The sequence below is a fragment of the Ailuropoda melanoleuca genome, chromosome 8, assembly GCF_002007445.2.
Source record: "Ailuropoda melanoleuca isolate Jingjing chromosome 8, ASM200744v2, whole genome shotgun sequence".
Classification (NCBI taxonomy): domain Eukaryota; kingdom Metazoa; phylum Chordata; class Mammalia; order Carnivora; family Ursidae; genus Ailuropoda; species Ailuropoda melanoleuca.
Window position 1 is genome coordinate 84,254,118 of NC_048225.1, and position 21,858 is coordinate 84,275,975.

The window sequence follows — 21,858 nt, forward strand, 5'->3', positions numbered from 1 at the left end:
TCCAGCCTCATGGAAAGTGTTCCCTTTTTTTCTATTGCCCGGAAGTAGTTCTGTAAAAACTGTGATTATTTTTCCTTGAATACTTAGTAAAGCTCTCCTAAGAAATCACCTAGGCCTAGAGTATTCTTTGTAGGCAAATGTTTTACTCTGAAGAAAATCTTTTTTTTTTTTTAATGGGAGAAATCTGGATATGGGAAAAAATAAGCAAGGAAAAGCATTAAGATATGAGAAGTGGTTGGGGCGCCTGGGTGGCACAGCGGTTAAGCGTCTGCCTTCGGCTCAGGGCGTGATCCCGGTGTTGTGGGATCGAGCCCCACATCAGGCTCCTCTGGTATGAGCCTGCTTCTTCCTCTCCCACTCCCCCTGCTTGTGTTCCCTCTCTCGCTGGCTGTCTCTATCTCTNAAATAAATAAATAAATAAATAAATAAATAAATAAATAAATAAATAAAAGATATGAGAAGTGGCAGACTAAGCTGACATGGAAGATATTCCCTCTAAAAAACAGGAATGCTGGATAAAATGCAAAGTTTCCTTTTTAATATAAGAGCCAAACTCAAATGATAAAAATAAGGAGAAATCTTCCAGTTACCTAAAATAAAAAGGGAACTCAAACTAAAATTAAACTTCTCTTGTTACCATGGCAGCAAAAGAAGGTATCAGATCCTGATAGAGGGTTTGGCTGCTAAAATTTTAATGTCATGCAAGTCCAGTTTTCTTGGTATCAGCCTCTTTGGATCAGAGAACTACAACAAAGTATCCCGCTGAAAGCTCAGCCCAATCAGTGAGACAGGGATCAGGAAATTCCTCCCACTAACCTAGAAAACTGGCAAGAAACTTGCCATCTATCCAGGTCTCTAATGGGGGGAATACATCTCCTGAGAGAAACTGAAATTCTAAACCAGAAACATGTAAGGGTTAGTAGTTGTACTAGCTCTGTGGTGCAAGAATCCAAAGCCAAAAAAAATTAGCCCACAAACTAATTTTAGGACCACAAAAAAAGCAAATCCAAACCTCTCTATAAACACCAGCAGTGCACAATCCTAGGTACACTAGACTCCCTGCTAAAGACGCATTCACAGTCAACAATTAGCAACTACACAAGGAAACAAACCACAATGAGGGAGAGTCAGTACACCAAATAGTTGGGAGAATTTGTGCCACTCTAAGAGGTAGAAATAATACAACAATATTAAAGAGACTATAATATTGAAGAGCATATGATATAAAGTAAAATAGATAGATTTGAAAAAGAACCAAATGAAACTTCTGGAAATAAAAAACTATTATTATTGAAATTGAAAACTCAATGGATGACTTCAAAAGGAGATTAGATAGAGCTGAAGTAAACTCTACGCAAAATTTGAGGAAAACACCAAGAATGCACCAAAGAAAGAAAAAGAAATGGAAAATATGAAAGAAAGGTAAAGAGGCTTGGTCAACAGAATGAAAAGATCAAAAGTACACTTAACAGGATTTTATAAAGAGGACACTACAGAATAAAGAGAGGAAATATTTGAAAGATAAGAATTATCCAAAAGTGAATACAAACTGAAGTCCTCTGGTTGGAGAGGCAAACCAGGTTTCAAACAGGAATAACAAAATCAAATCCATGCTTAGACAGTAAATAAGGAACTACAGAAACAGAAAAGGAAAAAGACCATCTTAAAATAACCAGAAAGAAAAGAAAGCTTAACTAAAAAGGAATGACAAACTGACAGAAGACTTCTCATCAACAAAAGAAGTCAGAAAACAATAAAAGAATATCTTCAATGGGCTAAGTTAGATACAAATTCTATACTAACTAACCCACTAGTCACAAATTAAGATGCTATACATAAACTCTAAAAAAACAAAAAACAAAAGGATTTCCTACTGTTGAAGGAGGTCATGGAGAGGTGGTGACTACAGGTTGAAATGCAAGGTAGAGGATTTTCACCCCTTCCCTGTCCTTGGAATGCACATATGGCCCATTGTTCCTGCATGAGGAGCTACTTCTTCAGGGATGAAGCCTTGAGGGAATCATGTGTTATCGAGACCATTTGAACTGTATACATGACTGAACCCCATTAAGGCTTCCACACAAACTCTTAAAATTCTGGGGGCCAGATGTACAGAACTACTCATCATGCCACTGCCCAAGACAAGCATCTTAAGTTCCCTTGGCTTATTAAACCTGCCACCTACCAATCTGGAGTGGCCTGCCTCTTTCTTTAGTCTTTCCTTGCTTATTGTGTATGGGGGGCTAGTTCAGAATTTTACCAGGGAAACTCCCGAGGTCGTAAACCAGCACCTACGTATATACAATTCCTGAAAAAAATACTAAAGAATGTAAAGAAAGTAAGAAAGAATGGGGGAAAAAAATGGAAGAATCCAAAATGGAGTGGGAAGCTAGAAGTAATAAGGAGTAAAGAAATTAGTAAACAAGTCAAATCTATATAAACACTGACTATATAAACAAAAACAACTCATTGGGGTTTAAAAACAAGAATGTAATGTAATCTATACAAAAATAATAATAGAATCTATATTATAATCTATAACAAAAATCACAGTAAATAGAAAACACAAAATAAGATAACAAAAATAAGTCCAAATATATAAATAATCACAATAAAAGTACAGGATTAAACTTGACTATTAAAAATGGTTTGAGGGGCGCCTGGGTGGCTCAGTCGTTAAGCGTCTGCCTTCGGCTCGGGTCATGATCTCAGGGTCCTGCTTCTCCCTCTCCCACTCCCCCTGCTTGTGCTCTCTCTCTATCAAATAAATAAATAAAATCTTTTAAAAAAATGGTTTGAAAATAAGAGAAGGATAAAAGATATATATCAAAAATACCAATCAAATATGGCACAGCATTATTAATACCAAGCAAAATGTATTTACAGGCAAAAGCATTAGAGATAAAGATGACTATATGTTTAATGTTAAAATGGAAAATTCACTAAGAACATAGAACAATCCTGAGTCAATATACACCTAACGACATGTCCTTAAAAACAAAAACTGACTGGAGTTACAAGAAGAATTAACAAAACCACAATCACAGTGGAAATTTTTAATATAATTTATTCAAAAACTGATAGATCAATTGGGCAATAACTATAAAGAGATAGGATTTGTGAATAGCATAATTAAGCTTGATCTTACGGACATATATATAGAAGGTGGCACTCAACAATTAAAGAATCTCTTTTTCAAGTACACATGGAACACTTAGAAAAATTCATCCTCTCATTGAGTAACTATGTATTGAGTGCCTTCCATATGTCAGCGAGGCTCTGGGGAATTCAGTCACGAAAATTAAGTCTCTGGCCTCATGGAGTTTATACTGAGTGGAGGAGCTAGACCTCAAATAAATGGATTCATGTCATCTCTAATGTCAACCAGTGCTGTCTATAAAAAGAAAAATAAAGCACGTTGACAGGGCAGAGTCATACGGGGAGCTATGTTAGACTGGTGCACAGGGAAGGCCTCTCTGAGGGGTTAAGCTTGAGCCAACAGCTTGATGAAGTCATGATATCAGCCAGTCAAGATTCTGGGGAAAGAAGGAACAGCAAGAGCAATGGTTCTGGAGAGGGTGTGTGTCTGGCTTGTAAGAATTAATAAAGATGCCAATATCCTAAAAATGAAGCGAATAAGGAGGTCAGAAAGGGGAGTGGGGAATAATGTGAGGGGCCTTTCATTTTAAAAGCTCCTCTGACAGCTCTGGAGACAGTAACAGGGATACCAGTTAAAGTGACTCAGTGTTGCGTTTAATGTAGAGCATGAAATCATCCGTAATACCTGGCTTGCTAAAATGTAACATGGAGGCCGCTGGGGGCAGGGAAGATTTCGAAGAAGGGGTAGGCTTTAAAAAAAAAAAGAATTAATTCTACACTCAATAATTCTACCCATCTAAAGGGTTTTTCCAAGGAAAATTAAGCTAACATTTGGTGAATACCTATTACACTAAGTCCTTTCACAAATACCATCTCATTTAAACATAAATATTCCCCCTTTGTGTTAGAGTGGGTGAGAAAATCATGCACATCTATTCGCAGCTCCACATCCAGTGACATCATGTGGTAGTTTGAAATTGGCACTGACAGAATATCTACACCATGGAAATTGTCAAATGCTACAAATAAGCACCCCTCCCCACCCCAACTCCAGAGCCAGTGGTTTACGATTTAACAGCACGCTAGTGATTATATCCTTATTCTAGACAGAAGGAAACGACATTCTAAGAGGTCAAAGGACCTGTCCAGTTAGAGAGCCAGGACCCAGGTGTTTCGACTGTATGTCAAGTGTTACTTCCTTTGAAAAATCCTTGAGTCTTGACTTTACTTCAGGCTTCATACCAAATGTTTCAGTGCATTTTCCCCTCTAATTCTCACAACTCGACAAGGGAAGTATGACCGTTAGGACCGTTACTCTCACTTTAATGGTAAGGAGACTAAGGCTTTGAGAATTTAGTAACTTAACTAATGATCAAACACTGGTCTATTTGATTTTAGAATCCATTCACTCAAAATCCATACAATTCTGTCTAACTTTACCAGATTTTACTTTGTCAAGATAAATCAAGTCAATTGTTAATTTCCTTTATAATATAGGAGAAAAAAAAGCAGTGAAGTTATTAAAGGCATAAATTAAGTCCATAAAACATACAACAAATATAAAAGGGGAATCTCAATATTGAGTGACACTTTTCCAATAATCCAGGAAAATTCTTTGGAAGAGGTAAAATTTTGGAAGAATCTTTTAATTAGAGAAACGAAAATGTCTTGGCACACAGGGAGACATTCCAACATAGGGTGTGGCCTAGGAGAACACTTGGAGGCAAGAGTGTGATCATCTGATCCAGGGGATGGTGAACACGTTCACCTAAGGGGAGCAGAGAAGACCCTCTGGGGAATATGAAACAATAGAAATGAGGTTTTCTGTGTGCTCTGGCAAAGGGCTTTGAAGTAAAAATAATGAACCCAACAAAAAACAGAACAGATTTCACTTTGAATCTTAAAAGTTGACATTCCAGATGCTACAATATCTTTTTAGAATTTTGTTCTCTACTGCTTCATGAAATAATATATTGTCTCGACCTTCTACCTGGTATTAAAAAAAAAACAAAACTAAAGAACAAGAGCCATCTTATAAGTTTATTTCTTTCCATCACCCATAAGTCTCATTTAACCAGCCTTCCCTGGTCAGATCTTGGAAAGAACAGCTACCACTGCCCTGAGGCATTTTCAGTGGTAATCAGAGTCCCTTCCAGCCGGAGAACTTCAAGGAACTCCTCCCACCTGCTATAAAACAGCGCTTAAAGGTAAGCTCTTAGAGATCTGGTGCTGTGGAAAAATTGCTCCAATTAGTGCATTTGAAGTTTCCAAGAAAAGAAACCTAGAGGTATACAAACTTAAAATACTTTGGAACCCACACATAATCCTCAGAATTCCTAGCTCCTATATAATTTTCCCCATTTCAGAATTAAAGTAAATGTCTCAACATCTCCAAAAAAAATCAATAAAACTTAATTAAATGTTTTAAGGGTAAATGATCTCTAGTATTAAATGATTTAAGAGTAAAATGCACAGATTTTTTTAAAAATTCAAATTATTTAAGGACTTAAATAGTACCCCAACATATTAATGCCCCTCTCCATAATTCCCAATGAGAAACTCATTCCTATCCAAAAAGAGATCAGAGCTTAGAGTCCATGATACTCCCTGATACAAACATTGTTATCAGAAATTTCTAGAACAAACTGACTCATAAGAGTTAAAGACTTTTGTTTTCTTAATGTTAATTACTGAGTGGTCCCAGTATGGGTTGAATTGTGTCCCAGCAAAATTCATGTTAAAGTCCTATCCCCTAGCACCTCAGAATGTGACCTTATTTGAAAATAAGGTTATAAAAGATATAGTTAGTTAAGATGAGATCATACAGGAGTAGGGCAGGCCAGTAATCCAATATGACTGGTGTCCTTATAAAAAAGGGAAATTTCACACAAGGAGATCACCCTGTGAACATGAAAGCAAAGATCAGTGCATCTACAAGCCAAGGAACACCAAAGACCGCCAGGAAAGCACCAGAGCTAGGAGGGAGGCATGGAACAGATTTCTCTCTCATAGCCCTCAGAAGGAAACAACCCTGCCAACACCTTGATTTCAGACTTCCAGCCTCCAGAACTGAAGACAATAAATTTCTGTTGTTTAAGCCACCCAACTTGTGGTGCTTCGTTATTGCAGCCTTAGCAAACCAACACAGTGGTCCCTTCACCATGCCTTCTTGGGCACATTCCCTCAATCTCACACATTTCTCAAAAGAAGGTGGCAAAAAAATAACTTAGAGGAAACTATTCTTTTTCAGGAGATTTTGTACATTTTGTGAGAATTCATATCACATAAGCCTCAGTTGTCTCATATGTAAAATAAAAATGCAAACCATTCCTCTTCTCACTTACTCTGTTTTCTCTCTTGACCCATCCATTCACTATCCTATGATCTCACAAATCCCATGACCTTCCAACCCACCTTCCCACAGAGCTCTCCATCTACGTCCCACTTTAGCTGAAACAGGGTTGTCCTTGGATGGCATCACCACCCCGACAGTCCTCCTTGGCGGGGTCTGCTCATTCCCAACACCTCAGATACACCAGGGACAGGAGGTGGCTGCTGATCCACTCCCAGTCCATTATTTCTCTACTTTCAGAGAAAACACCTGCCATTTTGGGGTGCATGCCACCTATCACACCCTCTAACCCTCTTCATCACTGTTAACTGTTACCTGGAGACTTCTCAATAATTCTTATTAAATATAAATTTGATGCCTGACTTACTATCTTCCTCACCATTTTAAGTTCTCTTATTATCTGAGTTTCTTTAACAACCACGTTCAACCCTGGAGACTCAGGTTCCTTGATCTCAATCCCATGATCTTCATTCTAGTTAAACTTCCTTTGCTATGCAAGCTAAATTCTATGATCAATCACTCTGGCTATTCTTACCAATGACCTCAGCGTCCTTGTCATTTTGTCCTTCACATGCATCATCTCAACTTTTGTCAGTCCATTACATCCAGATCTGACTCTAAGATCTGCCTCTTCAGTCTTTCTCTTATCAATATCCTTCTCAACCATATTCCATTTCTTTAGTCACAGCTGCTCAACAAAATCCCAGTCCTGGATCAAACCAATGGTCAACCTCAGCAGTTATGCCCAAGCTGCTGAGAGCTGCTAAAGAAATCACATAGCTAGGCAGAGTTCAGCATTATAAATTCATCTTCTGAACCACAACTCATCTTGAGAAACAATCTATTTGTCCCTATAATTACCTTTGACCTCCAAAATTCCATTACTCTTCTAAAATCCCTTGTCTATCCTCTGCCACTTCCCTCCTCTCATCAAATGACGGTTCTGTTTGAGTAAAAAGAGTCCATCAGACAAGAAGTGACCTAAGATCCTGCATCCCCACCTACCAGCTCATCTGTGACCATGCTATCTGTGATCTGTCTCTCTTCTATCACACTAAAGAACTGAAGGTCTTCTCCTACCAACAACCAATTCCTCTACGTAGAATCCCATCTCCTCTTGCTTCCTCAAAGTCCTAGTTTCATAAATTACCTGTTCTCTCTGGCATTTTTCCATCTCTTCTACTCTATTGACTCTTTTCCAGCAGTACTTAATTCTCTCCTCTGTCCCCTCTTTTAAAAAAATGTTTTCTCAATACTAAGTCCCAATAAGCAATGTTTTTTTGAGAATTAAATGGGTGCAAAGGGTTGTGCTAAGTTTTGGACATCTATTATTTCAATCCTCACATTCACACAATTCCTAGTTACTGAAACTGAAGCACAAAGAAGTTAAAATCATACAAGTAATTGATGGAGTCAGGCTTCCAACCCAAGCATCAGACTCCACAGCCCATGCTTTTAACCAAAATGATATGTTTCATGAGTCAAGAGACTGCATTTGCTAGCACCATTTTCTTACCCATTTCAGCCTCATGGCTCCACAACCCCAATGAACTGTCCACTTCAGCCTGTGAGGTTAGCCTTTATTTTCTGTAACCTTATAAATGGACAGAATTAACAACTTCTCCTGCTTAGATCTAATTACCTCTTAGATTGCACTCAATTTTACTCAAGTTTCTCTTCCTATTTTCCTGGACTCTCTTTTCCAGAATCCTTTATGAACTTCCCTTCTTCTGTCTTTTTTTTTTTTAAAGATTTTATTTATTTATTTGACAGAGATAGAGATAGCCAGCGAGAGAGGGAACACAAGCAGGGGGAATGGGAGAGGAAGAAGCAGGCTCATAGCAGCCTTCTTCTGTCTTTTAAGTGTTTGTGTTCCCCATAGTTCTACCCTGTCTTCTTTCTTTTCTCAGTGTACATACTCTCCTTGGATGATCTCATGTATTCCAGTGGCTTCAGCTGTCATCTCTGTAAGTTTCAAGTGGACAGAACAGCTACTTGGCACTATTCAGTTGACACTGACAGTTGGAGATGCTTGAGGAATGATACCTGGAGACAGGCCACCCAAACAGACCCACACAAGGAGACATTTACTTTGTTAAATTCACCACCAACCAAGTTCTGGCTCTCAGACTTACAAACTCAAAAACTTGAACTTGACACTGTCAGAATATTTTAAACAATAGAGACTGATACATAAAACTGGTATGCCAAAATATGAGTTATCAACGAAGAATATAACTGTCTAGTAAATCTGATGTATGTGCAAGTCTGACCAGAGCATTCTCTCCCCATAAGGAAAGTGCATTAGGTTAAATTATCAGGAGGCTGTTCCGGGAGCATGCAATCAAAACAAGGAGAGTTAATAGTATGATCCAAATATGTAATGACATCATTACATATTTATAAAGATAAACAGTCTATTGCCACAGTTAGAATAATACTGATGGGTGGACTGGTTATTTAAGTGTAGAAAGAACTAACATTCTGAACCCTAGATAGAACTTGGCAAAAACACCAAACAATCCAATTAAAAGCTGAGCAGAGGATCTGAAGAGACATCTTTCCAAAGAAGACATACAGACGACCAACAGGTACATGAAAATATGCTCAACATTGCTAGTCATCAGGAAAAGGCAAACCAAAACCACAGTGAGATATCATCTCACACCTGTTAGAATGGCTATTACCAAAAGGACAAGAAATAACAAGCATTGGCAAAGATGTGAAGAAAAGGGAACCCTTGCGCACTGTTGATGGGAATATAAACTGGTGCAGCCCCTATCGAAAACAGTATGGAGGTTCCTCAAAAAATTAAAAATAGAGCAACCATAATATTTGGCAATACCACTAAGGTATCTACCCGAAGAAAACAAAAACACTACCTCAAAAAGATATATGGGCCCCCCATGTTCATTGCAGCATTATTTGTAATAATCAAGATATGTAAACAACCTAAATATCCATCAATGGATGAGTAGATAAAGAAAATGTGGTATATATACAATGAAATATTATTCAGCCATAAGAAAGAAGGAAATTTTGCCAGTTGCAACAACATGGATGGACCTAGAGGGTATAATGCTAAGTGAAATCGGTCAGACGTAGAAAGACAAATACTGTTACAGATCTCACTTATATGTGGAATCTAAAAACAAAACCGAGCTCATAGATACAGAAAACAAATTGGTGGTTGCCAAACGGGGGTTAGGGAGGGTGTCACATGGGTGAAGGGATCAAAAAGTATTAAGGAGGGCACATATTGCATGGTGCACTGGGTGTTATATGCAAATAATGAATCATGGAACACTACATCAAAAACTAAGTATATACTGTATGGTGACTAACTTAACATAATACAAAATTATTATTAAAAAAAGTACAAACTTCCGGTAATAAAATAAGTAAGTCGTGAGAATATAGTGTACAGCATGGTGAATATAGTCAACACTGTATTGCATATTTAAAAGTTGCTGAGAAGTAAATCTTAAAAGTTCTCATCACAAGAAAACGAATTTTTATAGCTAGGTATGGTGACAGATGTTAACTAGACTTACTGTGGTGATCATTTCACAATATATACAAATAACAAATCATTAAGTTGTATACCGGAAGTTAATATATGTCAAGAATACCTCAATTAAAATAAAGAACTTGGTTGTACAAAGCCTTAGCTATTTTTGTGACTCTCGTTTTCATTGTTGACCCCCCCCCATGCTTTTGGTTGATACTTTCTTTTAGGCAAGTTAATGTATAAGGAGCTTATTATCAAGACTACCGGCCTGAGAGTAATGGTATCTCTTAAAACGAACTATACATCTATGTTCTTTTTTTTTAAGGTTTTATTTATTTATTTGACAGAGAGAGAGAGACAGCACAAACAGGGGTAGTGGCAGGCAGAGGAAGAGGGAGAAGCAGGCTCTCCACAGAGCAGGGAGCCAGATGCAGGGCTCGATCCCAGGACCCGGGATCATGACCTGAGCCGAAGGCAGATGCTTAACCAACTAAGCCACCCAGGCACCCCAACTTTACATATATATTCTCTTCAGTTGTATGCCAATTTCATATTTTAACCTGAGTAGGAATTCATATTTCCCTTTTTCCCATGTTCTAAGGGCCAAGTCCAATCCATTGGACTTTGCTAATAGCTCAGAAATCTACAATCTTCCTATATCCAAGTCACCTCAATAGTTCCCCCCTGAATTACTGTGATTACCTCAGCTTTCAGCTCTCAACTCTCAGGACACCTTGCTCCAATCCATCCAAGAGATAAAGATCTAAAATGAAAACCCAATTATGTCACTCCTCACTTATAATCCTTCCAAGCTCCTGAGAGCTTTCAGGGTGAAATCCAAACTCCTTAATATTTTGATTAAACTACTTTTACTTATGCAATTTATTCAGGTTTCAGCCCAGGCTATACTTCCAGAAACACTTTGGGGATCATCACCTTTTGAATTCTGAGTCAGGGGCATTGCTCTGGGCTCACACAGCTCCCTGTGCTTCTTTCCACTATAAAATGTATCATGGTGTATAATATTGCTATTTCTCTTGCTCTTCTCCCAGAGACTGTTAACTTCGTCTAAGTTATGCCTCATTATTTTTTAATCAAAAGTACCTATCACAGTCCTTGACAAATAGTAAGAAGTCTATTATTGACTGATGACTAAGTGAATAAATGAATGAATCAATGAATATGATTTATCTTTGGATTTTTAAATTCTCTTGCCAGTTTCCCAATTATAAAGCAGTGGTCAATGGCTCAAGGGACCAGTGCAGCAAAGAATACATGCTTCTCAAGCAGTGAACATTATTAGAATGGAACTACATTTGAACTTGTTTGAATTGTCCTTTGCCCAGAGGTTAATAGCCACATTATCAAGGGGATATTTTTCCATTTAATGTTTTAGTCTTATTGTATAAATATTCTACTATTTTTCTTAATAACTGGCTCCTCTGCAGCAGCCATTCATTCTTTATTGACCAATGTGAGTCATTCAGCAAGAGCACCACCACTGATATCACTTTTAAAGGATCTGCACATATACCGTCTTATTTAACCATAATATCACTCAAGTAGGGAAAGTTGATATCATTACACCTTACATTTCATATAAGTCCAGTTTTAAATCTTTCCTATTCTCCATAAAGATGGGAATCCTCATGGAAATTTATCAGAAAAAATAAAACCAAGGTTGAGAATCCCTGTAAACTTGTAAGAACTCCCTATAATATGGATCTTTGGTTTATAGTGCTCCTTAGAAATTAATTTATTTGTTGTGACACTTTTTCAACCAATTTAGTAAAAAATGGAAGGTAGTTCAGTTGAGACATTCCACACTGCATAGAAATCCAACCTCCCCTAAATTCACCTGCTATACAAACATTCAATGACTACCTAAAGACTCAGGCATTACCTGTCACAATGCTACCTCCAAATCATATTCAATCTTAGATGGGACATATGCATCACCAAAAAGGCCGAATTAGTAAATCATTATGTTGTTTAGTTTTGTTCTTCTGATTGTTATGATTTAAAAAGAAAAGTCGCATGGGGTGCCTGGGTGGCTCAGTTGGTTAAGCGCCTGCCTTTGGCTCAAGTCATGATCCCAGGGTCCTAGGATCGAGCCCCACATCAGGCGCCCTACTCAGCAGGGAGTCTGCTTCTCCCTCTCTCTCTGCCCCAACCCCTGCTCATGTGCTTGCTCGCGCTCTCTGTGAAATAAATAAAATCTTTAATTTAAAATCACTTTAAAAACATATACTGTTTTATCATTTTCAGAGGTAGGATTTAGTGATTCCTCAGTTGCATATAACACCCAGTGCTCATTACATCAAGTGCCTATCTTAAAGCCCATCACCCAGTTACCCCATCCCCCTACCCACCTTCCCTCCAGCAGCCCTCAAATTGTTTCCCATAGTTAAGAGTCTCACGGTTTGTTGCCCTCTCTGATTTCATCTTTTATTTTTTCTTCCCTTCCCCTATGTTCATTTGTTTAATTTCTTAAATTCCACATATAAGTGAAATCATATGGTATTTGTCATTCTCTGGCTGACTTATTTCGCTTAGCATAATACCCTCTAGTCCCATCCACATCATTGTAAATGGCAAGATTTCATTCTTTTGGATGGCTGAGTAATATCCATTACATATATATATTTTATATATATACACACACACACATATATATATGTATGTATATAATGTGTATATATATATACACACACCACACCTTCTTATCTTCTTTATCCATTCATCTGTCAATGGACATCTGGGCTCTTCCTGTATTTTGGCAATTGTGGACATTGTTGCTATAAACATTGGGGTACGTATTTCCCTTTGAATCACTGTTTATGTCCTTTGGATAAATACCTGGTAGAGCAATTGCTGGGTCATAGGTTAGCTCTATTTTTAACTTTTTGAGGAAATCTCCATACTGTTAAATAAATAAAATCTTTAAAAAATAAAAAGTAAAGTCGCAGAAATCAAAGGCAAGATTAAAATACCCAGAGAAATCACTGGTTCTTGTTTCCAGCACTCATTCATTCATTCATTCATGAAACATTTCTTTGTGTTTCTACTGTGTTCCAGGTCTGTGAGATAAATGGGGTAGTCCCTGCCCAAGGAGGTTAATGTCTAGTCAGAAAGAAAGGTGGGTAAGCAGAATTATAAAGACCACTGAGAATGGTTATTGTTTGTTTGACCAGAGACAAACCATAAGCAAAACCAAATTCTGATTTACCAACAATCAATTAGGCGGCTGTTCCTCAACTTAACAGCAACAGCAACAACAACAACAACAAAAGACTGTTCCATGGGAGTCAGATAAGATTTGGTTAAATAGAAAATTCCCTAACACATTTAACATATTTGATTTATCAAAATTTGGTCCTTATATGTTGGGAGAAAGTTTTCACTGTACATAGAAAAACACCTCTACAGATCCTCAGAAAACATCCAGTGACATAGTATCTACAACTCTCTCAGGTTAAAATATTCTATCATCCTAGGAAACAAAGCTATCATTGTCCAACCAAAATCTCTCATTCTTAAATGTTAGTTCATCGCCTTTGGTTGGATTTCTCTTGGACTTTAAAGACCAATCCTTTTCCTCATGAAAATCTTTCTTCTTGTAGAATATGCTAGAAGCAAAAGGAGACGAACGGCTTTGTGGCTCTTTTTCATATACCTATTGGAACTCAAAACATTTCAATTGGAAGTTTAGTTCATATAAGTTTGTATAGGTTTTCAAAGTTTAAATGTGCAATATTTTCTTTATAAAAATCTTTCTATTCATTATGGCTTCCAGTGATTTTGCTATTGCTCAGAATTAAATTCTAAGAGCATCTTTTCACAAAAACCCTAGAATGTTTTCCTAACACCTTGTAGGTCCTGCAGAAAGAAACATACAAAGTCACTCCAGGCTCACAGGTTTTATTACAACGGAACTCTTCACGTGCAGAGAAAGTAAGCTGATATTTCTCCCAATGAATCAAGTCCTTGCTACTTTGAACCCCTTTGCAGTCACTTATCTTTCACCATATTACAGTTATTAAAATCACAAACTTATTAATAACCTACCAAGGCACAAATTTTACAGAGAGAGAAGCAGAAGTCTGGCAAGGTTGAATGATTTGCTCAAATGACAGAATAAGGAAAAGAACACAAATCTTCTGTTTCAAATTGGATGTTCTTTCTAATACATTGAATTTGCACTTTGTAAAATACTGGTTGAATCATTTATCAAAACTACTTTCAATTTTCGCTTCATGAACAAAGCAACCATTCCAGTAGTTGGAAACAACAATATAATTCCAAAGAGTTCCAATTATTTTTCTCCCATTCTCTTCTGAATTCTCTCCAAACAGGCTTTCACTCCCATCACTACACTTCACTATGGTTCCTGAGTCACCAATGACTTCCATATTGCTAAACTGACTAGCCAATTCTCGGTCCTCCTCTTAATTAACCAATTAGTGCTTCTTCCTGAAAATACTTTCCTCTCTTGGCTTTTAGGATAATGTACTCTTCTTCTCCGTCTCTGACTTCAATTTCTCAGGCTACTTTGCTGGTTTATTCTCATCTCTCTGACTGCTCACAATTGCTGTCCCAGGGCTGGCTCCTTAGACCTTTACTATTTTTCAAGTAATCAGTCCGTTGGTGGCTCATCTAAACTCACGGCCCTAAATATCATCTATACGTATACCTTTGTATCCCAAATTTGTATCTCTGACCCAGACCTCTTCCCCTGAACCTTAATTTCATATATCCAACTGCCTTCTTAGTATCTCCAATTACGCACCAAAAAAAACATCTCAAACTTAACCAAAAATTAAAGCCTCATCCTTCCAAACATTTTCTCAAACCTGCTTCTTGCCCATTCTTCTCCATCTCAGTAAACGGCTATGCTATGCTTCCATTCACTCAAGAGAAATCCTCAGCACCTGCCTATCTTCTGTCTTTTTCCTCACACATCATTAAATCCTTTTGGTTTAATCTTCAAAATATACACAGACTACAACTCTCTCTCCAAACTTCCACAGCTACCAACTTCACCCATGACATACCATCCTCTTGTGCCTGAATGATACAATAGTCTCCTGGCCACCCTGTTTCTACCCTTGCTCTACTCTAGAGTGTTTTCAAACAATAGAATGATTATGTGGATGCATAAGTCAGATCATGTCACTACTCTGTTCAAAACCCTAAAATGGCTCTGCATCTCACAGAAAAGCCAAAGTCACAGTGGCCTATGAGCCCTTTCATGGTGTGCCCCACCAACTTTGTGATCTCACCTCCTAACTTCTCCCTATCCCCCACTGTTGCACTGGATACAATGGTCTTTTCACTGTTATGGCAGGATGCTCTTGCCATATTCAGAACATTTCATTTATTGTTCCTCTGCCTGCAAAAGTCTTTCCTCAGATATCCTCATTGCTCCCTCCCTCCCTTGTCTTCTTCAAGTCTTTGTTCCAATGTGACCTTTTCAATTGGGAGCTTCCCTGACCACCACATTTTAAGTACCAACACACGCAACTCACTTCAAACTCCTCATACTCTTTTTCTGCTTTTTGTTTTCTCCAGGCCAATTACCACCAACAAACACATCATATATATTTTAATTATTTTCCTTATTGCCAGTGGCCTCTCCCAGTAGAATGTAAGCTTCCCGAGTGCAGAAGCATTTGTCTGTTTTATTCAGACAATCGTATGCCCAATGTCTGAAGCAATGCCTGAAACATAATAGGTGAGTGAATGAGTGAATGAATGTAGATAGATAAAAGATATCCTGGGGAAAAACCAGAGACATAATGAAAGAGAAGAGAAATTTTTTTATATGAAGTGACTCATTTATACACACTGCCCCTTTTTCTTTCGTCTGTCTCTAGCACCTGTTTTACAGAGAGGAGAATTGGAAGACTGATGATAAAAGGAGCTGTCTTTAGAGCCCTCCTCAAAGCTGTGTGCTGAGAAAGACAGCAATACATTTTGAGTGTTGTAAAAAGCACAGCAAAAATTTTTATGTAAGAATCAACAAGTTCAATAATAAAGTAGTGGTGATGAGGATGTGTGGGAATCAGAACCCTCACACACTGCTGGTGGGAATGGAACACGGTATAAATGCTTTGGAAAACAGTCGGGCAGTTCCTCAAACAATTCAACATAGAGTTACTATGACCCAGCAATTTCACCCCTAGATACGTACCCAAGAGAAATGAAAACATATGTTCTTTTGTGTTGTGAGCCCCCAATTTCAATGTGGGGATGTGGGGGGGGGGTCCTCACATCACGATAAGCTATTCTCAGACACCACCAGATTTCACAGGGTAAGGGTTCAGTTCTACAAGACTGCCTATCCCCAACCCCATCCACTTCAGAGGCCAGCTGCAAGTCCAGGTTGTTACCTGTACCTCCAACCAAGTGGCTATAAATCAGAGGCACCCACGACCCCCTTGTTAATTTGATGAATTTCCTAGAGTGCCTCAAAAAACTCAGGAAACCCAAAGACTCACTAGATTGTCAGTTTTTTATAAAAGGATATATAACTCAGAAACAGCCAGATGAAAGAGATGCATGAGGAAAGGTATGCAGAAAGGGGTATGAAGCTTCCATGTCTTCTCTGAGAGTGCCATTCTCCCCAGATCTCCACATGTGAACTGCCCTGAAACTATACAAATCCTGTCCTATTGGGTTTTTATGGAGGCTTCATTACATAGTCAAGACTAATTGAATCACTGGCCCCTGGCAAGTGATTTGACCTCCAACCCCTCTCCCCTCCCCAGAAGTCTGGGGTGGGACTGAGAATTCCAACCCTGTAATCACATGGTTGAATCTCCTGGCAACCAGCCTCCATCCTTAGGTGGGATCCAAAAATCACTCCACTAACATAACAAAAGGCAATTTTATGGTTCTCATTGCTTAGGCTATGACAAGGGTTTTAGGAGCTCTATGCAATAAATGGGAATGAAGAACAAATATATATTTATTAATAAATTACAACATCACATATATCCACAAAGAATCTAGTACATAAGTGTTGATAGAAGCATTATTCATAATAGCCAAAACCCTAAATAGCCATTATGGATTAATAGATAAACAAAATGTGGTATATCCACACGATGGAATAGTATCTAGCCACTAAAAGGAATAAAGCACTGACACAAGCTATAACATGAATGAAACTTGAAAACATCATGCTAAAATGAAAGAAGACAGTCAAAAAGGACTACATATTATATGACTGCATTCAGATGAAAGGCCAGAACAGGAAAATCTACAACAGAAAGTAAATTAGTGTTTGCTTAGTGCTGGGAGGACGATGATAGGGAGCTAAGGGACTGATAAGTAAAAGGCACAGGGTTTCTCTCTGAGGTGACGAAGCTGTTCCAGACTGTGGTGATGGTTGCATGTACCTATGAGTAAACTAAAACCCACTGAATTATACATTTTAAATGAATGATAATGTAATAAGGGAATTATATCTCAATGAAGCTGTTAAAAAATAATATATTAAATGTAATTATGGAAGTGAAAAACCCATCTTAGCCACAGTCAGCATCAAAAGGTTGGCATGACTTTTCATGATCCTCGTCCTCTCTGGTACTTCCTCCTACCTTGGGTGTGTTTTTGGTCCTCCACACTGGCTTCCTTATATAGGCATATTCTGAATCATTTTCTCACCTCCTTGTTAACCTGTTACACTTCTGCCTCATGTATGCCTGGCCCGTGTTTTCTATGTATTTTAATTTTTACCTGCACCCACAAACACACACCTTGAGCCAAACTATAACGCAGAAGTCCAAAGCAATCATGTGCAAAGGCCTAAAGATTTTTGTCAAATGCCTAGGAGCATATCTCAGATCTTATCCAGCTTTGAAAAGCTGTAGGTTGTCAAGATTATAATTATTGTATTAAAGTCCACACATTATTTCTTTCCATGTCTGTTATAGCACCCAACTGTCAGCATATGTGTTAGGAGCTATGAAAAACAAGCACAAGTAAAGCAGACAGCCATAAAATGTCACAGTCAGAAGAGAACTTATAACTGCTCAAATCCAATTCTCTCATTTTATAGTTGAGGACTCAGGTAAATTGACTTTTCTGATGTCACTCAATAAAACAGCCAAAACCCATTCAAGGCTCTTTCTGTCATTCCAGGCTGATCACCAATCAAAAAAACAAGAGAATAAAAAACTCTTAAATGATTACATACACCATACACACACAAACACACAAATGTCACACAAAGATAATATCATAATCCAGTAAAGTGAATTAGCAAACTAAATTAAAGGTTATTAGTATGTTTTAATTTCTCTCTCCCTCTTTATCTTCAAAAATACTTTAAATAGTCTTAGATAACAAACACTTGGCCACTTCTCTCTACTTTGAATCACAATAAAGTTAATTTTGCTGAATTATACATGCAATTAATTTAAGGAACCAATTTAATCATTTTCTTATATTATTTCAAAAAGCTATAGCATGCCAAGTACTACAGGAAAGTCAACTACAGCATACTTTCCCATTTGGTAACAATTGGAAAGCGGTACACCACAATACAATTTATTCCAATAATTTTTCATATCACATCAAAATATCATGATGATCCAGTTTCCATTTATGACTTGAGGCAATTTTTGTGTTGTTTGCAGCAACATCATTTCATAAAAGTCTTTTGGACATAAGTAAATTGTAACGTTAATTAGAGAAAACAATTTTTACTTTATTTTTTAGCAAACTTCAGCTATATCCCCATAGAAGAAACATATTTAAGCGATTCCAAAACAGCAAAAGGCTTGAACTGCATCACAACTGGCATCCTGACATTTAATAAATCGAAACATAACACATGAGGTGTCTTACTAAGACAGTAAAAACAATAAAGGACCATTAAATTCTTTATTCAAGTATACAAAACATTTCATACTTATCAATGTAGAAATGTAGAAAAACTTAGCCTACTCCTCCATGTCCCAGAAAAGTAGGATAGGTTCTTATTTTCATCATTTGAAGAACAAAAAATCCCAGAAATTTCCATTTCCCTCTAAATTTCTCCCCATGCTATATTTTTTTACAAAGCTGGAACTTGCCACATTTAAGACCTGGCAATAATGTAAACTCATATGTCTGTCAAAATGCACAAGGAAAGAATTTGAGATTCTCAATATCAGGCTCCCATAGCGAAGAAGTGGTGTCGAGGTCTTCTAAGTGAAGAGAGAGGCTTTCAAAGCAGGAAAAATGTAGAACAGTGGGGGAGGGCTTTTAAGAAACCACTGCTGTATTTCTTCAACTGGGCAGGGACTTGCGCTAATGAAACTCAGGTGGCTGTCAGACAGCAAGCCCCAGGGCTCCCCCTGCAATGCTGCCCTCGGCAATGACAATGAGGGCTTCTCTGAGCCTCACAGAAAGGTGCCACTTGAAATAGAAACTGAAAAAAGTAAATAGGATCATATTACAGTGGAGCAGCTGAAACCCATGGCTTTAGGGGGAAAAGTACAGTTATTTTGCTTCAACTACCTTTAAAGAGCACCGCCACCCAAATTACATGCATTTATTTCTACTGGATGAGACTTGGACATAATGTTTCTACCCATCTGTGAACCGAACTAATGATGACTTGGGGCGAAGATGAAAAGATTCAGTTAAGAAATGAATGGCTTCTCCTTTATTTTCACCTTTTCGGTTCCACTAGTAATTACTCACAAGCTTCCCTGGGTCTCACACAACAGGTTTTTCCTCCCCCTCTCATGTGCGAGTTATCCTGAGTGTGCTCTCAACCGGGATGGGAGCTCTCAGGGCAGCGCTGCTGGATACCCAGGTCCAAATCTGCCTTCATAATTAAGCATTCTTTAGCTCCAAAACCAAAAAGTCAATGAACTCCAGTTTCCACGTCCTTGCTCAGGACTCTGGTTCCGGTTTTTCCTGTAATTCCCCACTTCCAGGTTTGGGGACCACTGCCCAAGCACCTACAAGACCCGAGGAAGAATGGGGGAGCAAAGCCAGATGCCAAAGAGCAACTCTTTGTTACAATGGTTTTCAGCTACACATTAAAAGAAAAGAAAAAAAAAAAGGTTTTGAAACTTCCTAACCCTGAAATAATTTCGGAGCATAAAACATAGGTAATCACGAGAAATAACAAACACAATGAATAAATATTTCCCTTACCTGGATCATGGAAAGGCACCAAAGCAAAGTTGAAAAGTGGTCTCTTAGGTCTTTTCAAAGACGTCTCCAAAATTTTGGAAGCCCCTTCGATTACCTGAACTAAATCATCATACATGGAACCAGTCACATCAAACACAAAAGCCAAGGTGGAGGCCCCCTCGGGAATTTCCTCAGCCCCGGTCTCTGACTGGGGGCTTGCATCTTGAGCTAGGGAAGAATAAAGAAGAGCAAACAGGAATACGGTGTGGACAATGTCCCAGGAAATCATTGTCTTTTCTTTCCTTTTTTCTTTCTTTCCTTTTTCCCCTGGGCGCCTTAGCACCGTGCTTAGCCCTCCTCAACAACACGCAGGGGGTTTCCTCTCAGAGCAACTCATTAGGCTCCCGAAAGTTCTCTGACCCAGGAAAAGTTTGGAGGCGACAATCCGATGGGGACGGGCACCAACCCCGCAGCGCTGCAGGGGCTGAGCGGGCGGAGATGCGGCAGCTTTTGTCTGGACGCAGCTTCCTCCGGGACGGCTAGGTGCCCGCCGGCCGCGCGCGGCGTGTCGCGGAGAGCGGGCAGCGCGCCCGGCCCATGCCCCGGGGGCCGCTCCGAGCACTGCGGCGCCGCTCCGAGTCCCGCCGCCCTCGCCGCCGCCGCCGCCGCCGCTCTCCCGCCGGGGCCAACCACTCAGGCTCCCAACTTTCCACTGTGCGCCGCTCGCTCGGGAGCGCGGAGGGGAAGCCCGGCGAGGCCGCGCCTCCTGATTGGCCAGCGGCGCGCCCCCCCCGCCTCCTTGGCGCTGGAGCCCCCCTCCTGGAGGGCGACTTCTCTCTCCACCGACGCGAGTAGGGTCAGTTCGGTACCAGGGCAGCGCTCCCAGGGTCAGCTCCTCTCCCCCCGGCGCTGCTCCTGACTTACCGAACCTCAGTGTGAACAATGGCTTTCAAGAATGTGTGGCCAAGTCCCAAACTGAGGGGACACCACACTAACCAGCACAAAGGGAATTTGACTTCTCTACTGTAGGCAGTGCTGCTGCAGACACCGCTTTCCTAAGTTCCCCCAGAAGCCAAGACGCCCCAGCCCAGCCTCCGGTCTCGCAGCCCACAACTCAGCCCAGCCGGGAGGGGGAGCTGGAAATGTCTCTCCCGGCGGCAGCCTCACTGTCACTCTTTGATCTCCTCAGTGACTGAGGAGGGAGGGAGGAGAGATCTGGATGGTCCAGACGCGGGAGGAAAAGGAAAGGGGCTGTTGAGGGAAGTGCGAGAGACAGGAGGAACGGGGGAGCCACTGATTGTGGTTAGGAAAGATGATATAAGGGAAGGCAGCTGGATGTGAAGACAGGATGGAGGTCCAGTGGAGTACGGTGACGAACATAACATAATAAAAAATTATTATTAAAAAAAAAAAAGGATGGAGATCCAGTGGAGTGGATGAGAGACAAAGAGTGCATATTGAAGAGAAAACTTATTTTTAAAATTTCATCATCAAGATTCATGCTCCTGAGCAGCTTGAATCCTCCTAGCACAGCGAGGCAGAATAATATCCCCATTTCACACTTCCTCCCATAGAACAAACATGTGCCAAGTCTCAGCCAAAGATCCATTAAAAAGGTGTTCCTCCATGGTTTCTTGCTGATAAGTGAGGGAACCTCGCCCTGGAAAACATTACAAAGTTTTTCCATGTTGTAATTATTATATACATTTTAGAACAAATAACAGAGATAAGGTAGACAAGGAAAATCAACCATTAGCTA

General features: G+C 39.3%; 1 protein-coding gene across 2 annotated transcripts in view; it reads right to left on the reverse strand.

The window, feature by feature from the left end:
- HMCN1 (hemicentin 1) overlaps nt 1-21,177 on the reverse strand; it is a 477,641-nt gene extending 456,464 nt beyond the window's left edge. For both annotated transcript variants that reach the window (XM_034666795.1, XM_034666794.1), the window contains exon 1: nt 20,121-21,177. In XM_034666795.1, the coding sequence (XP_034522686.1) occupies nt 20,121-20,388 (268 nt within the window). In that variant the 5' untranslated portion in view covers nt 20,389-21,177. The remainder of the gene's footprint in view (nt 1-20,120) is intronic.
- Between the last annotated feature and the right edge of the window lie 681 nt (nt 21,178-21,858).